General features: G+C 38.1%; 1 protein-coding gene across 5 annotated transcripts; it reads left to right on the forward strand.

Annotated features, from left to right (window-relative positions):
• The first annotated feature begins 2,083 nt into the window (after positions 1–2,083).
• lhx9 (LIM homeobox 9) lies at positions 2,084–13,477 on the forward strand. 5 transcript variants are annotated; one of them, XM_027028856.3, is made up of 6 exons: positions 2,084–2,174; positions 4,834–5,050; positions 5,730–5,932; positions 6,367–6,722; positions 9,487–9,689; positions 10,357–12,153. In XM_027028856.3, the coding sequence occupies exons 2-6, from the start codon at positions 4,877–4,879 to the stop codon at positions 10,609–10,611; spliced, it is 1,191 nt and encodes a 396-aa protein (XP_026884657.1). In that variant the 5' UTR covers positions 2,084–2,174; positions 4,834–4,876; the 3' UTR covers positions 10,612–12,153. The 5 variants fall into 5 exon arrangements, with proteins under 5 accessions (XP_026884657.1, XP_026884656.1, XP_026884660.1 ...); XM_027028855.3 differs by having other exon boundaries at positions 2,130–2,174; positions 4,837–5,050; XM_027028859.3 differs by lacking the exons at positions 2,084–2,174; positions 10,357–12,153 and adding an exon at positions 12,618–13,477 and having other exon boundaries at positions 4,768–5,050.
• The last annotated feature ends 2,332 nt before the right edge of the window (positions 13,478–15,809 follow it).

A 15,809-nucleotide genomic window follows, 5' to 3' on the forward strand; every position in this document is an offset into this window, starting at 1 on the left:
CCGACGTTTAAATCATTGCGGGATATATGTCTTAGGTTTCGAGAAGTATTAGATTTAGGATTTCCAGTTTTAAATACCAGTTCAGATGCGAGGATCACTCAGCTCTGAATTACAAGGGGAGGAACCGTAGGGTAGGCAGCAGTTGGACTGTAGGGACTAGCTAGTCATGCTACAGAGCCATGCTCCATCTGTCAACACGCGGGGAATTGTGATTGTAGCAACGCAGGGCTCAGCATCAAGAGAACTGAGGAGTGAAGAGGGAGAGATGGAGGAAAATACTTTGTGTATGTGTGTGTGTGAGAGAGAGAGAGAGAGAGATAGAGAGAGAGAGAGAGAGAGAGAGAGAGAGAGAGAGAGAGAGAGAGAGAGAGAGATCACGTGTGGAGGGGGGACATGGGGTTAGGGTGTGAGTGTGAATTCTCATTAGGCTCTTCAGAATTAACGTCCCCTATTAGACTCAAAGCTCTCCATACCTGTGCACAGCAATCACCTACGTAATTTTGAGGCTTCCAAAAATGTGCCATTACTGTACGGAAGAGATCGTGTGTGCTTATTATTTACGTTAGTAAACACCGTCGCACGCTTCAGCATCCGCGGCACAGGCGCTCCGTTAGTGCCACGTTACAGACTCTGCGGCTGCACTTAAACGGACGAGTCGACCGTTAAAGTTCCAAGAATGAACCATAGGCTACCTGACACAGAATAATACTCTAACATTATTTTTCAGTAGGGACTAAAATATTATATGCTATTTCCTAAAAATCTGGTATATTTTTACAAGCCTATATTTGGAGAAAGGGCCTACATTAAGAATATGGCTTCGATTTTTTTTTCATTTTCGGTTTAAACACCTAAAGTTAACGTGTTAATGATAATCTCTGAAAAATGAAACATGTAATGCCAGAATATGTATATGTTAGCAAACACTGCAGAATTAATAGGCATAGCCAGATGGGGTTGCCATATACATAGACCTGTTCCGGGTGAGATATCTGTCAGTTCTTTATTTCGATATGGTTGCTAAACTCTTTTTAATTCTTTAACGTTTGATCCTTATTGGAAAAATCCCATGAAGCGTTTTACACAGGAAACTGAGGAAGACTTTCTCCAGAAGTAAGGAACTAAGTTATATTGCTTCAGCATCATGGATTTTGATCACGCTAGGTGTGTTCTGTAGGATAACTTTAAACTGACAAATTAAACTTTGTTTCAAGAGTTGATTAAAACCCTCATTAGCGAACGTACCTAATCCATTGGCTCCTACGCCAGAGAGAAGAATAATTAACGCGTAATCTAATAAACAGCATTTTCAATTAAATCGTGCCTTCCAAAGGACAGTCAAATGAACATATATATTATATTTGAACACATATGTATAAGAGAGAGAGGGGGAGTTTAATTTTCGATCCACGGCGTCACACTTTCTATGAACTCGAAAATGCTTTCCGAAATAAGCCAAATTGCTCAGATTTAGCTACGAATGTACGTTACTGATACACGCACAGGCCCAGAGTATGTGCCAGTTCCTTAATCAGTAGATCAGGGAACATCAAATTAGACTGATTATAGTCTATGTTAATATTAGTGTGACTTGTGCTAAGTTACTGCAGCTATCTCGTTGCAGAGACGTTGGAACGTTTTGCAGTCTATCATTTTTCAGTGCAAGTCAATCATTTTTCAGTGCACGTATTACATTTGATGACTTTTTTTAATATAAATGAAGTGATGAGGAATGCCAGGCAGATGATTTATCTATATCCTATTTTGCATACAACCTCACTCTGACCAACGCAGAAACAGGTTCAACAATCGACGTTCATGCAGACACTAACTGGAACCGACTTGATATGTCATACATGAAAACGAAAACGATTGGGCCCATTCTTCTCGCCCGCGCTGAGGACAGAAAAGCAAAAAATGAGAGCCATTTCCACTTTTGTCTTAAACTTCCGAACAAGGCCTTCCATTGCAGTTAAATTATAAAATGAATCACATGCATATAAATTCTTTCCTAGCGTGGGTTTGTGGTAATTGACACCCACATGGACAAGAAACAAGGAACAACCCCCATCTGGTGGTAGGATATCTTTCCCATGTCTCTCCATGCCATAGGCTGCAGATTACCCATCCTTCTCTCTGCCACGGTTGGATACGGGACGGCATCTACGCTCACGGTAAACCACGATTTTCTGCATGCACTCCTAGGATCACATTATGTTTCTATTTAAGGCAGAATGCGCGCTATGCTCGTTATTTCCGGATATAGGGGTTTTAATTATATGACGAGTTCAGGGGCGAAATATGATAGAACTGGAACGGAGAGCTTGGGTCCAAGGGCTAGTTACATTTATAACAGACAGGTAAGAGCAGGGAGACAACGCAGTTCGAAAAATCAGATCAAATATTCAAATTTCCGAAAAAGAAAGACTGTTGTTTTGTGTTATCGGGCTAATTCAATTGATTCGAAATAAAACATTATTTCGGCATTAACAGAATAAATACGTTCGGTTTTTCTTTAAAATGAGTCGGCCCTCAGACTGTTGATGCACTCAAGAAAATGTAATGACAGAATTTGTACCGGCTATTTAGATGCAAAAAACAACACGATTTCGTATACGAATCAAGATGTTTGTCGTAACCTTGTTTTGTTATAGTAAAGTACCGTTAATGTAAAAACGGCAAAATGGCGTTATACTGCAAACTAAAGAAAGTGCATTTTCTAAGAAAATCTGTTTCGAACTTGATCTCCGAATTATAGCTTGTGGCATTTGAAGCCATACCATAACAAATTATTAATTTTCTTTGAATCATCTTATCAGTCCAGGTGTGCAGGTATTGGCTACTAGGCTTAACCTTTTTGTACGATTTGAGATACATGATGCAATACAAAGTTTTTGTTTTATTGCTTTTTAAGTAGACTGGAAAACAATATCCTTTGAAATCTATTATATGTCTTAAAATGGTAATTTTTCTGTGGGTACAAGAACATGCGTTTAGGCGGCTTGTCACGCGGGAAGGATACAAACCTTTTTTAAAATAATGCATTATATTATTTGCGGAAAAATGTCTTTTTGAGTAATGTCAGTCCTACCATTTACCATGCGACCATTAAACGCTTCCGATTAAGCGGCAGCCTAATAATTTCTGATAGCAATAAAACTTGTCAATTAATATTTGCACATGAGCCTAATTTTCCATGTCTTTTTCCATCATTCCGCAGACGAGTTTCTCAAACTGACAGAACGAAAAAGAACAAAAGGATAACTATATCTTACGACAGGCTGGTTATTTTTAGGCTCAGTTAGATTATGCTCATTTGTCAACAACTACTGTATACAACTTCCAATAATCTAAATCATTAACGCATTTTTTAAAAATATCCTAGTTAATCCAACATATATAAATAGACTAGCCAATGTATATCGTTACAGCAGCCTATTGAAAAGCGTGAAGTTTGAGCCATTAAAATGTTATAAACGAACATCGCGTACATTTCAATACCACCCTATCACTAAAAATAGATAAAATTACTAACTGCATGCTGTTTTCTTTAAAGCCCAAATTTCGACTGTTTAGAAATTGATTTTGGCCGCAAAATGACAAATAATAAAAGCTTATCAAATTATTCAACAATTTAACAGTAGAAAAAAACGGCGAAAAGCATCAAGGCTAAACCTTTTATTAATTAGATTATTTCTTTTGAAACCTCTACCCCGTTATTACTCTCTCTCTCTCTCTCTCGCTCTCTCTCTCTCTCTCTCTCTCTCTCTCTCTCTCTCTCTCACACACACACACACACACACACACACACACACACACACACACACACACGCACACACACACACACCTTAATAGGTATCCCTATACTCATATCTGTACCTTAGGCTAAACCATTTATCAGTGAACTCATTTTAATCTATTATCAACACAATACGAAACAAACGCAATAATTTAAATCTAAATTCTCAGTCTTATTCTCAGCAAACGCAAACACACGTACACAAATACACACGTACACAAACACACACACACACACACATATACACACGGACACACACACACACACACGGACACACACACACACACACACACACACACGGACACACGTTTATAGCCATGTGTAAGAAGTAAGCCTATACTCTGCCATCTTTCAGACGATGCTTTCCTAATGGCCTAAGGTAAGACAGCATTATAGATTGGACAATTACCCAAATTTAGTTAATTTTTTTAGAATGAGAATAACATTCGGCAGGTATTCTGATAACGACAGTGACTGAAGAATCAATGCAGTATTAGTTCACATTCAACCTTGACTAGGATACTTTGAAAACAACCTTCCAGTGGTCACAAAGACAAACCATCAAAATTAATTTAAACTGCTTAAACAATCTAGATGTAAGTTTAAAAAAAGTAAAATACCAAGGGCTTTCCACGCTCGTGCTGCCCATCATCACGGGTTTGAGGAGAGAGTGACAGGTCTTTGTTGGTGAATAGAAATCAGTAGCAATTGAGAGAGGGAGAACTCCTCCTACCAAATTACCCAAGCTGGGCAGGCGTTTGCTCTCTTCACAAATAGGACACGGCTCTGAAACTCAGACAGTCCCAAACCCGATCTTTCAAGCATTCGGAACCCTTATAGCAAACTGGGACAAAATCACACAATTAAAACTTCTTACACCGCAAACGTTCGACGGGCTTTTACTGACTGCCTTACTACCAGGACTATACTTCTTTTTTCCAACAGGACATTGACGAAATGGACTGTTTTCCACTGTCCCTGCCTAGAAGACCATCCTCTTGAAGACTAGCTCCATTTGTGTGATTTTTTTGCAGCAGCAGATCCTTTCGGATGTTATAAGGCTCCGGAGCGCTGTATATGGAAGTTGTGGGGTGCAAGGCACAAGAAAGCAGTTGCACATTGCGTCCCGCAGCCATGCTTTTCCACGGCATCTCCGGGGATCATATACAAGGGATCATGGAGGAGATGGAAAGGAGATCTAAAACGGAGTCTCGTTTGGCTAAAACGGTCCAAATGAACGGGAGAGAGACGGTGAGTCTTTTTATATCTAATGTTTAATAAAGAAAAAACAGCTTAACTTATGGACTTTTGTGTGAGCGCGGAATATGTTATTTGCGGGTAAATTTGTGCTGTTCTCTTTAGTTTTGATCTGGTGAAACGAACAAAAAGAGCAATTTTAACAGGACGCCCTTATCGAGTTACGGTTTAGCCTGTGTACAAAAATGTGGCACCATAAAAAAATGTTTTTATGGAACCATAAAGCTCATAGCATGACGTGAACAAATTCGATATATTGAAGTATTTGACAAGCAGTAAAACGCTTTAACAATTGGGCTATGGAAATAAATTTTAAAAAGTTCAAAACAACAACAGCATACAACAACAACAACAACAATAATAATAATAATATTAATAATAACAACAACAACAACAGCAGCAACAATATTAATAATAAAAGTAATAATAATAATTCCTGAGAAATAACTAATGAAGGCGATACTCACGATCAAACCTGCATTTACGATCATTGATAGTCAGATTTTTTCCCAAGTTTTCTGGACTTTGGTCTAGTTTGTCTTAGACTTCTTCAAATAGTGATGGCCTAAGGAAAGACCTCTGTAAATTCACATCGTATTTGTTAACACATCGAGCTCCAAGAAAAGCGTCGTTTTGTCTGAAACACCCACTCGTTGTTCTCATGTGTTCTCAGAGTATGCCCTCCATGAGTCCAGAGAAACCTGCCTTGTGCGCCGGCTGTGGCGGCAAAATCTCCGACAGATACTACTTACTAGCAGTTGACAAACAGTGGCACCTAAGGTGTCTCAAGTGTTGTGAATGTAAACTGGCCCTGGAGTCGGAGCTGACGTGTTTCGCAAAGGATGGCAGCATTTACTGCAAAGAGGATTACTACAGGTAAGATCAAATATGGAAAATCTGCTCAACGAAACAGGCCTATTTGGTTCTCGCTCTCTCTCTTCGGTACACACAAACACACGCACAAAGTGTGCCTGAAAACCAAACGCAGTAAACTGTTATACCCTACATATTAGCTACCTTTTGACTAGCTAAACTTGTTTGGTCAGATCAGACTAATTTGCCGTTCATTCAGAATAGCATACTCGAAATAAATAGCATTTTTATCTACATTAAAAACCTCATTTACACCAATTAGGTCAATTCTAGGCCTACATCCCAGGGCACAGATCAGATAGCAGGGCTGTTTTTGTGATCTTAAATGCTTGACATTTGGGGTAAAAATGGAAAAACAAAGCGGCCAAAATTAACAAAACGTTTCATGTCTACTCTTTGTGCCTCGATTTGATTGTAAATAACATTTACTGTTCCAGAAGGTTCTCCGTGCAGAGATGTGCCCGCTGCCACCTTGGGATCTCGGCCTCGGAAATGGTGATGCGCGCCAGGGACTCCGTGTACCATTTGAGCTGCTTCACGTGCACCTCATGCAACAAAACCTTGACCACGGGTGACCATTTTGGCATGAAAGATAACTTGGTGTACTGCCGGGTTCACTTCGAAACCCTCATCCAGGGAGAATACCACCCCCAGTTAAACTACGCTGAATTAGCAGCCAAAGGCGGAGGTCTAGCGTTGCCCTACTTCAATGGCACCGGCACGGTGCAGAAAGGGAGACCTCGGAAACGGAAGAGCCCGGCCATGGGGATAGAGATCACCAGTTACAACTCAGGTAAGGCGTTATTATCAATCACATTTTAAGCTAAGGAAAAGCATGAACAATACATTAAATAAAAATGCCTTACTGGAACGTGAATGCAAATAACCAGAGCATAGCCTACATGAGATATTGCGCAAAGTCATTTTACAGCATCGAATCAGTCGTGAGATCTCCAATTTTCAGTTGCGACTTGAGACGAATTATTCCAGAGAGGAAATACGTTTACCTGTGAAGAAATTAATTTAAGTGGGTACTGCAACTTATACTGTTATCTGACAGTTCAGTATGGTACATAAATGGGAAAATCTGAATTATTATGATTTTAATAATTAAGGGTCCTGTTTATTAAATTGTTAGTTTATTAGTGCGTAATCAAATTTAGAAATCTAATTTAGAATTTTCGGAGGAAATAACTTGTGACCTAATCACATGCAGGGAATCACTGCCTTTTTTACATCGCACGAAATGGCCCTTACAATATTTGTTATAATATTTATCTTAACATGCTATAAAATCTTGAATAATTCCAAGTTAAACCTCGAAAATACCATTGCATTCACACATGGAATGTCATAACACAACCCCACTGTGCCCATTTTGTTATTGCTGCTCCAATCGATGTCTGTTTGGAAAAGTTTGGCCTTGTGTGCCAAGTTTCTGCAGTTCTTTCTGAATAGAGAGAAATAAGGTAATCTCCGTGTTAATTGTTCTTTGTTAATTGAAGGTGACGTCGGAATCTCTGGGTTCCAACCAGTGAATCTGCTTCAGTGGAGGCACTTCTGCTTTTAGGCTGAAACAGTTATAACATACGTTTTTGGCCCCAGTAAAAAAGTCGACAAATTTAAGCATGCATAGCAGGCTGCATTCTTTACACTAGACACTAGGCATTCTTTACAGTTAGTAGGTCCACAAAGCCTATCATTTGCGAGATGGCTTATAATAGCCCAAATGTTTTTAATACTATTTTTAGAACTAAAACGTTTTTTTAAATTCAACCGATATTTTCATTAAACAGTGCTGATGTTCCAGGAAGGTTATGCGTTGTTTTCAAATAGGTTACGGTTCAGACTTGGCCAGAACATGGACGTAGCCTATAGCATATGCAAAACAAAGCAGTACTTCTAGAACTAGTGCAGGGCACACTTGGACAATCTACGTGGCAGCGACGTTGTTTGGTTGGCTGTCAAACTTTATATCTGCTTATAAAATCCAACATTTGTCTAAATTTAATGTTTATTAGTTCGGCCCAGGTCAATGTGAATCAGCAACAAAATTCAAAAGGTTTTTTTGTCTGGTACGTTTCAGCGATGTACAGTATTTGTACACAGAGACCCCTAGTGGTAAATTGTGTAACTCATGGAGTCAGGTCAGATAGACTTGTTGCGAAGAGTGCGTCAGAACATTTTGTTCACAATTCAAATTATTTTTTGGGCTCATAATAGTTCGTTTATGTAAAATTGCTCTGGCGTTTATCCCAATTATCATGAATACTGTTAATAAGATATCAAACATCAACTGGACATGTAAGAGCTCAGTCGTCCAACCAATGAATCAAGTGGAGCGAGCAACAATGTTTCTTATAATAGATGAAAGGTTTTAGGCTATGAAATTAATGAAATTATATTTTTGATAGTTTGAATATATATATATATATATATATATATATATATATATATATATATATATATATATATATATATAATTTGTGTGTGTGTCTCTGTATTGTGTGTGTGTGTGTGTGTGTGTGTGTGTGTGTGTGTATGTTACACTATATAATATTTTAGAAAAAAAGAAAATGAAAATATCAAGTAAATCAAGTATGCATGGTAAAACAAATGTAAATGTTTCCGGTGCTGTCAAGTCATGAAATTTGGATAATAACCCGCTACAACTAGCTCGTTGTATTTATTGAAAGAACGTGTCTAATGCACTTAATAATTTTTAAAGCTGGTAAAACTACAAAAATAAAAAGGTTTGTATATTTTGTAGATGTCTAATGTGGTCTTCTGTCCATGTTCATATAGCCTAGTCACGAAACAAATAATTTTCTTTTGTTTAATTTACACAATATACATTATATTATATTTTATATACTTTTATAGACTTTATATTACATTTTACCCAATTAAAATATTATGTTTACGTACAGAAACCAAAATATTAGATAACTAAATGACAAGAATGTACCAAAATAAACAAATTTACCAATATTTATTTTTCCCCATATTTTTGGAGAGTTTTCCAAGTGAGATCCCAAATAAGTGTCACTTTAGTAGCCTAAAGGGAGGCCTCAATAGAATTTCAACAGTACGACGTTTTGGTCAATATATATTTTTGGGGATATATGTACATATAATAATAATAATAATAATAATAATAATAATAATAATAATAATTGTTGTTGTTATTATTATTATTATTATTATTATTATTATTATTATTATTTTGCTTGTGAACTTCACTAGCTTTATCACCCCGTAAGTGTATTTTACGCAGTGTAGTCAACTATTACGTTTAACTTAATCTTATTCCATTACAGTGTACTATTCGCTATTTCAAGTCGTAAACATAGTATATATGGATTTTACACTGTCGGTAGTAATGCATATAGTGAAAATATGTACAAATGTGAAAATATACTTACAGTGCTGACAGTTATCATGAAGCTCATGATAATTAAAACGGATACGCATTTGAATTTTTTTTCTCCCCCGTGTTGTGCGCGCTCGTTTGGCGGCTTCCGCTCAGCCTTGTTCTTCGCTGTCTCGTGGCGCAGGTTGTAACGAGAACGAAGCGGACCACTTGGATCGGGACCAGCAGCCCTACCCGCCCTCGCAGAAGACCAAGCGCATGCGTACGTCCTTCAAACACCACCAGCTCCGCACCATGAAGTCTTACTTTGCCATCAACCACAACCCCGACGCCAAGGACTTAAAACAGCTTGCTCAGAAGACGGGCCTCACCAAAAGAGTTCTGCAGGTAAGCTAGACTTCATTTCACGCGAGAACTTCTCAGGCGATTGTTTTTTTTACATCACTCATCCAACCTTTTATGTTCTCACTTTGTTTTCATCCATTTCCCATGCATCCATTGTCATTTGTCACACGTTAGCGTTGAGTAACAAGACACATTTCAAGATAATAGCATAAAAATAAATAGAGCCATAAAATGAAAACTGTATTTTAAACAAATATGATCCATTCTACTTTTACCATCTAAATGGAAACTTGGTTTGAAAATGTCTGAGAGGTACACGTAATATTCAGGGTGAGGGGTTCTTATAAGGACCCAGAAGTAATTTTGAAATACATAGTGTACAAATCACTGTGCTCTCCACAGAAAACAAGAAAAAGCATAAACAGTGCTGATCACATATTGTGCATAAGTACAAGCACTCAGAATAGGAATGTGTAGACTTGGGGGATGCCCTGTTTGCTTTCTAATCAACTGACTGTTGCAGCAAAACTTGAGGCCCCCTTTCCTCTAGCATTCCCTAATAGTGTCTCTTCGTCAGCTTTGTTCATTATGGCATTGTTTACTAGTGATAAAAAAAAAAGAATTGTGATGTTAATATTCTAGAGGCAGATTTATTACGAGTAATTCGCAGCAGACATAAAAAAGTAAAGACATTGGGGTTGGTTTGCAGGTTTGGTTCCAAAACGCACGGGCCAAATTCAGAAGGAACGTTTTGCGGCAGGAGAATGGGGGTGTTGATAAGGCTGACGGCACGTCACTCCCTCCACCCTCCTCCGACAGCGGTGCTCTGACGCCGCCCAGCACCGCCACCACACTAACAGACCTGACCAATCCCTCTATCACCGTAGTAACATCAGTGACCTCTAGTTTGGACAGCCACGAATCCGGGAGTCCCCCGCAAACTACCTTGACAAACCTTTTCTAACACAAATTTGTTTTTGTCCTTTTTTTCCCCTTCGAAATTTGATTTTTTTTTTTTTATGTTCACAAAACACCCTTAAGCAACCAGAGACAAACCCTTTGAAGATGAAGTGCTAAAAAATGAAAGAGGAAACCTTAATGTGTAGCACTCGCAACCACTTGGCAGCTGAGCTTATACGTACTTTATTTTTTTTATGCACAGCTTATAGGCCTACTGTTGGTATATTTTAACAAGTAAGATGTGGCAGAGGAAAATATTTTTTAATATGCTTAAATCACAAATTTCTTGTTCTGTTTAACTGCAAAATAAATTCGACATTAGCATCAGTTATTAATGATCTGCATTTTATTTCCAAATGCATTTTGTTTCCAGTGATTGTAGCTTATGACAGACACATACATTTCCATAGCCATTTACTTTACAACTCACATGCCAGATGGACACTTCAACCTGGAGATAGCACTGAGTCCCCCACAGCTTTAATTAGGGTGAAAGAGTAGAATCTGTGCAGTGGTAACTGTTCAAAATGTTAAGATCTCCCTTTATTGGCCTAGTGCAGAAAGGAAATCAGTCCGCATTCTTTGTACTCTGATGAATGGGCTCTATTTAAATTAATTGTTTGTACAGATAAGCACTTTTAACAATTCTAACACGATGTCTGCGTTCCAATTGCCCATAAATTGTTAGTTATACAGTTGCTCAGTGACAATACAATTGCCAGTGAAAAGTGCATTATGATGGTGTTGCTCAGGGTGACAGTGAGAAATGACAGAGTTAGGAGTGCTAAACAAGAGGAGTTTTTTTTTTGTGGTAAAGGATGAGTTTATAGAATTGATAAAAGAAAGAAAGAAAGATAGAAAGCCCACCAGGGAAAGTTAGTTGTGAAAAAAACAGAAAGTCAAGTATTTTTGTATTTTTTTCCTCAAGCATATTCACACTTTTTTTCCTGGACACTTGCCACTGAACAGACCAAAAAAAATCCAAAAGAAAACAAAACAAACCATCATGCTTATTCTGGCCGGAAGCTTAAGCGAGGGACAGTAACGATCCGGCTCGTTGCTAGGGTGAAATATTTCATTGTTTGATGGAAAACCTTGTTCTGTTGTAGAACAAAGGGGTAATCTAGATCTACTACCTAAAGTAGATGCCTAACTCAGTTCTGCTATGTGCCTTACGCTATAACTTGGAAGAGAGTTTGTGAAATTCAGGAGATACATGTTTGTTTGTTTAACTGACTCACATCCTTTGAACGCCTCACTAGTTTTGTACTGTTTCTGTTTTTTCATCTGATTTCTGAGGATCTTTTTAATGGTGTGTTCTGTTAAAAGGGGACAGCGATGTCATAGAAAGCAGTTGTGCACTCTTTCAAATATAGTTGGTAAATCCAAGAATCTTATATATTGATCTTCGTGTTAATAGTACAGTATGTGGTCTATCAAGATTGTCCATGTTTCCTTGTTTCTTGAAAAAGATGGTGTATAGAAACTATTTCCCCTTAAATATTTATGGACCAAACGGTTGTTATATCTTATTAAATTTGTGTGAATAAAAATACTTCGCTTTAACAGAGTTTTATTTTTCATTACACGACCATTCTTTATGTTGCCTCTCAGATGTCCAGTTTTGGTCACATCAGCTGAAACATGATATTGATAATTGATACCCAGTCCAGATTCCCCCACACATTTCTTGCTCTCATTTTTGATATTGATTTCCAATTTCATTCGCTTTATTGTTCCAAAGTAATGCCCCATGGATTTGCACCAAAGCCCTGTGATCAGTACAGAAAAATATGAGGATTGCTTTTTAATGCATGAATATGGCTACCTTATAAAGGAAGTGAACTCAAAGGAATGCTAGAAAAAACGCATTGCTATTTTAAAAGCTCTGAAGTAAACCTAAATGCAAACCTCTTAAAGCTAGGTTGTCTCGTAGTTTAATATATTACTTTATGTAGTTTAATATATTACTTTACGTAGTTTAATATGTTACTTTATGATTTCTTTCAGGGAGAACAAATCTTGGGGCATTACAGCCATACTTCACGGCGTTTGAAAATTCCCTAAAGTATTAAAAGAAGGGGAAAACTTTGATCGGAATTCCTCACCATTGAAGACAAAGACAATATTAGGATAAGATGATAGTGCTAAAACCTAAACCAACCAACAAAGAGTGTATTGCGAAACGCTTTTTAAAATCTTCCTTCTGATTGTTTGCATCCACGCTTGGAGGAGAACCCACTCAATATGTGAGCTTTTTCTCATAGCCTTCTTATAGCAGAGCTGCTTTTGCTCTTTGTATCAGAATGACACCGATAAAAGAAAAAATACTATTGTACAGTATTCTGGTTGTATATAGCAGAATAAACTGAGAATGATCAGATAATGAGACAAGAGACAAAGAAAACACAAACACAAACACAGACTCTTCCTCTCTCTATCACACACACACGCATGCACACACACGCACACACACACACACACACACACACACACATACACATATCTAAGCTTGCATTTCTCCTTACTATAACATTACTAAACATTAATTTGTTACAAATATCATTGTCATGTGCACATTGCCTCCTTAAAACTAAGCTGCAGAGTGAAACAGAAGAGATCTGGTGAAGAGAACTCTGGACTCAATACTTAGCCATATGACTCTCACAGAAAAGGAAGTTAAAAAGATACGTATGTTGCATGCACCTTATCACCTGTTTACTTTTTTAAAAGATGAGTATTATTTTGCTTGATGTTTCATTTGTTGTCAACTGTAAAATACCTCATCCAATACATTTCCCTTGTGAAACCAATATCTTCCTACAAAAAACAAGAACAATAAATTCACAAATGCATGCCTTATTTGAATAATAAAATACTTCTTTCAGAAGTATGAATAGTTTGGTTTTTGGATTGGTTTGTTTTTTTCACAATTTATTGCACTGTTGTATTACTGTGTAAGCTTTTCCAATAATGCTCCATGGCTGTAAAATGTACCTACACCTGAAAGATTATTTCTAATTTAGGCCAAATTAGTTTTGAACAGAATCATGACACACACATGTTCTTTCTTGATTATTTATTTATTTTACTTAATTGTAAAAGAGTTTTAGCATTCTGAGTAATGGTGTTAATTTAGCTTGGAGCTTTTCAAACAGATGCAGCTACACTTTAACACATGGCACCTTACCTTTCCCAACTGTAAGCTCTTGGTTTAAAACACAAATGAAGAATGGTTCCAATCTGAAAACTTGATAAAGTGGTTATTCTTTGTTGTAAAGACATACCATACTTCAGAGGCTCATAAAACTTGGGAATTCTCTATAAAATGGGACTCCTTGGAGGAGATAGACACAAGACAATGATGAGTCATGCCACAGAACATTTACAGAGAGCGGAAAAATGGGGATGTCGGCCATATCGGGGAGAAAACAGAGAGCTGGACCCGCTGACCCTCTACATGCATGTCCAATTAACACACACACACACACACACACACACACACACACACACACACACACACGCTCTGAGTAAGTACACCTACAATACTGTGCTCCATGCACCGATGCTTGTTTTAATTTGCATTCCAATACAAAATAAAACAAGGCAAAACATGACATCACATAATGTGTGTTTAGGTTCTCAGCACTTAACATTTCAGATGGTTTCAGGTGGTTTATTATTACTGGATAACATAGTAATTGATTAAATCAATGCCGGTTTCATTTTTTAAGCACTGGAATCAAAATGTATACCCATTTAAGTGTGGCAACATCTGGCCTATTCATATGAAATATGGTAATGCAGTAATTTAGGATGGGCCAAGCCCTTAGGTGGTTATTTATCACTGGGATGACTGTGGTTTGGCCAGACATCCTGGTGAGACCGATATGGCAGACTGAGCCTGAGAGAGGCCCAGCAGATCAGAGGGGCTCTCAGCGACAGGTACACCACACACACTCGGCAAAGGTGGGAGTGCAGGGAGGTGGTGTGAACATCCAGCCCTGCACCCTTGTGATGTGGGATCTGAGCGTGGGGTAGTGTGTGTGTGTGTGTGTGTCTGTCTGTGTGTGTCTGTGTATGGTGATATGCACACACATTCACACATATGCACAGTTTCTGCACCAGCACCCTCCTCCCCTCAGAATTAATACTTGTGAGTACCACATATTGTCTTTCAGACACATACACAGGTATGAATAACAGCCCTCACCAAACACATACTCTCACACTTGACTAAGCCGCATGGGTTGGTGAAAAGATGGAGACAAGTGAAAGGTGGCAGCTAGCAACAGGAAATTAATTCAAACATAAGCATATAAGTATTTAAGTGTGTATATGCCATATAAAATGTGATAGGAATTCAACAATTTCCTGCTCAAATTCCATCAGTGGTCTTGGTGTAACATATCAAAGGGTTGAGCAACATATGGACAAACCTGTTACATTATTGTTAGAAAATATGAGGTCAGTTCTTATATGAATGTGAATTTGAACACAGACTAAAAAGAGTTAATTTTACACACATATACAGACATGCACGTGCGCGCGCGCACACACACACACACACACACACACACACACACACACACACACACACACACACACTCACTCACTCACACACACACGCACATACACACACAAATACACACACATGCAGGAGATAATATATTTTTATGTTTTTGGACTTTTTTTAAATTTAAAGATAAGCCTAGTTTCTGTTGCTATCTCAGCTTCAGCCTTGGACCAGCACCTGTGGCCCTCTGCTCCTCTGACCACATAGAACAGGAATCATATCACACAAAGGCACTCCAAATATGAGTTTATGGACAAGCATCATTAACCAGCTGTAGTAAAAAATATTTTCTCAGGGACTCTAGCTTGGTTTAATGTCTTAAGTATGGCATAGTAAAAACAAACGAGGAATACTTTCCACGTGGAAGCTATAGTAACTAATCATTTTTCAGGGTGAATTGGCTATGTGCTGCACCAAACCTGGAGGACGAATTTGCCCTTCTTTGTCTGGGTCTGTCTCAAAACCAGGACATATGATGAGCTTACTGCCCAGCCAAGGTTCCAGGCTCTTTGGGTCACACTGTGAGCAAAGCAGGAGTCCCTTCCATAACTAGAAGGTAGAATTCAGAGCGGCCTAATGAAAGGTTGAGATCGAGAGGCCTTCTGTATGTATGAGGAGGTCATAGG

The sequence above is a fragment of the Electrophorus electricus genome, chromosome 26 (genome assembly GCF_041902795.1).
Source record: "Electrophorus electricus isolate QZ-2024a chromosome 26, ASM4190279v1, whole genome shotgun sequence".
NCBI classification, from domain to species: domain Eukaryota; kingdom Metazoa; phylum Chordata; class Actinopteri; order Gymnotiformes; family Gymnotidae; genus Electrophorus; species Electrophorus electricus.

Bases quoted from the DNA above. Each gene is read 5' to 3' on its own strand.
- lhx9 (XM_027028856.3), top strand. From the start codon at position 4,877: ATGGAAGTTGTGGGGTGCAAGGCACAAGAAAGCAGTTGCACATTGCGT. The intron at 5,933-6,366 runs GTAAGATCAAAT...TTACTGTTCCAG, and splicing joins TGCAAAGAGGATTACTACAG to AAGGTTCTCCGTGCAGAGAT. The intron at 9,690-10,356 runs GTAAGCTAGACT...GTTGGTTTGCAG, and splicing joins TCACCAAAAGAGTTCTGCAG to GTTTGGTTCCAAAACGCACG.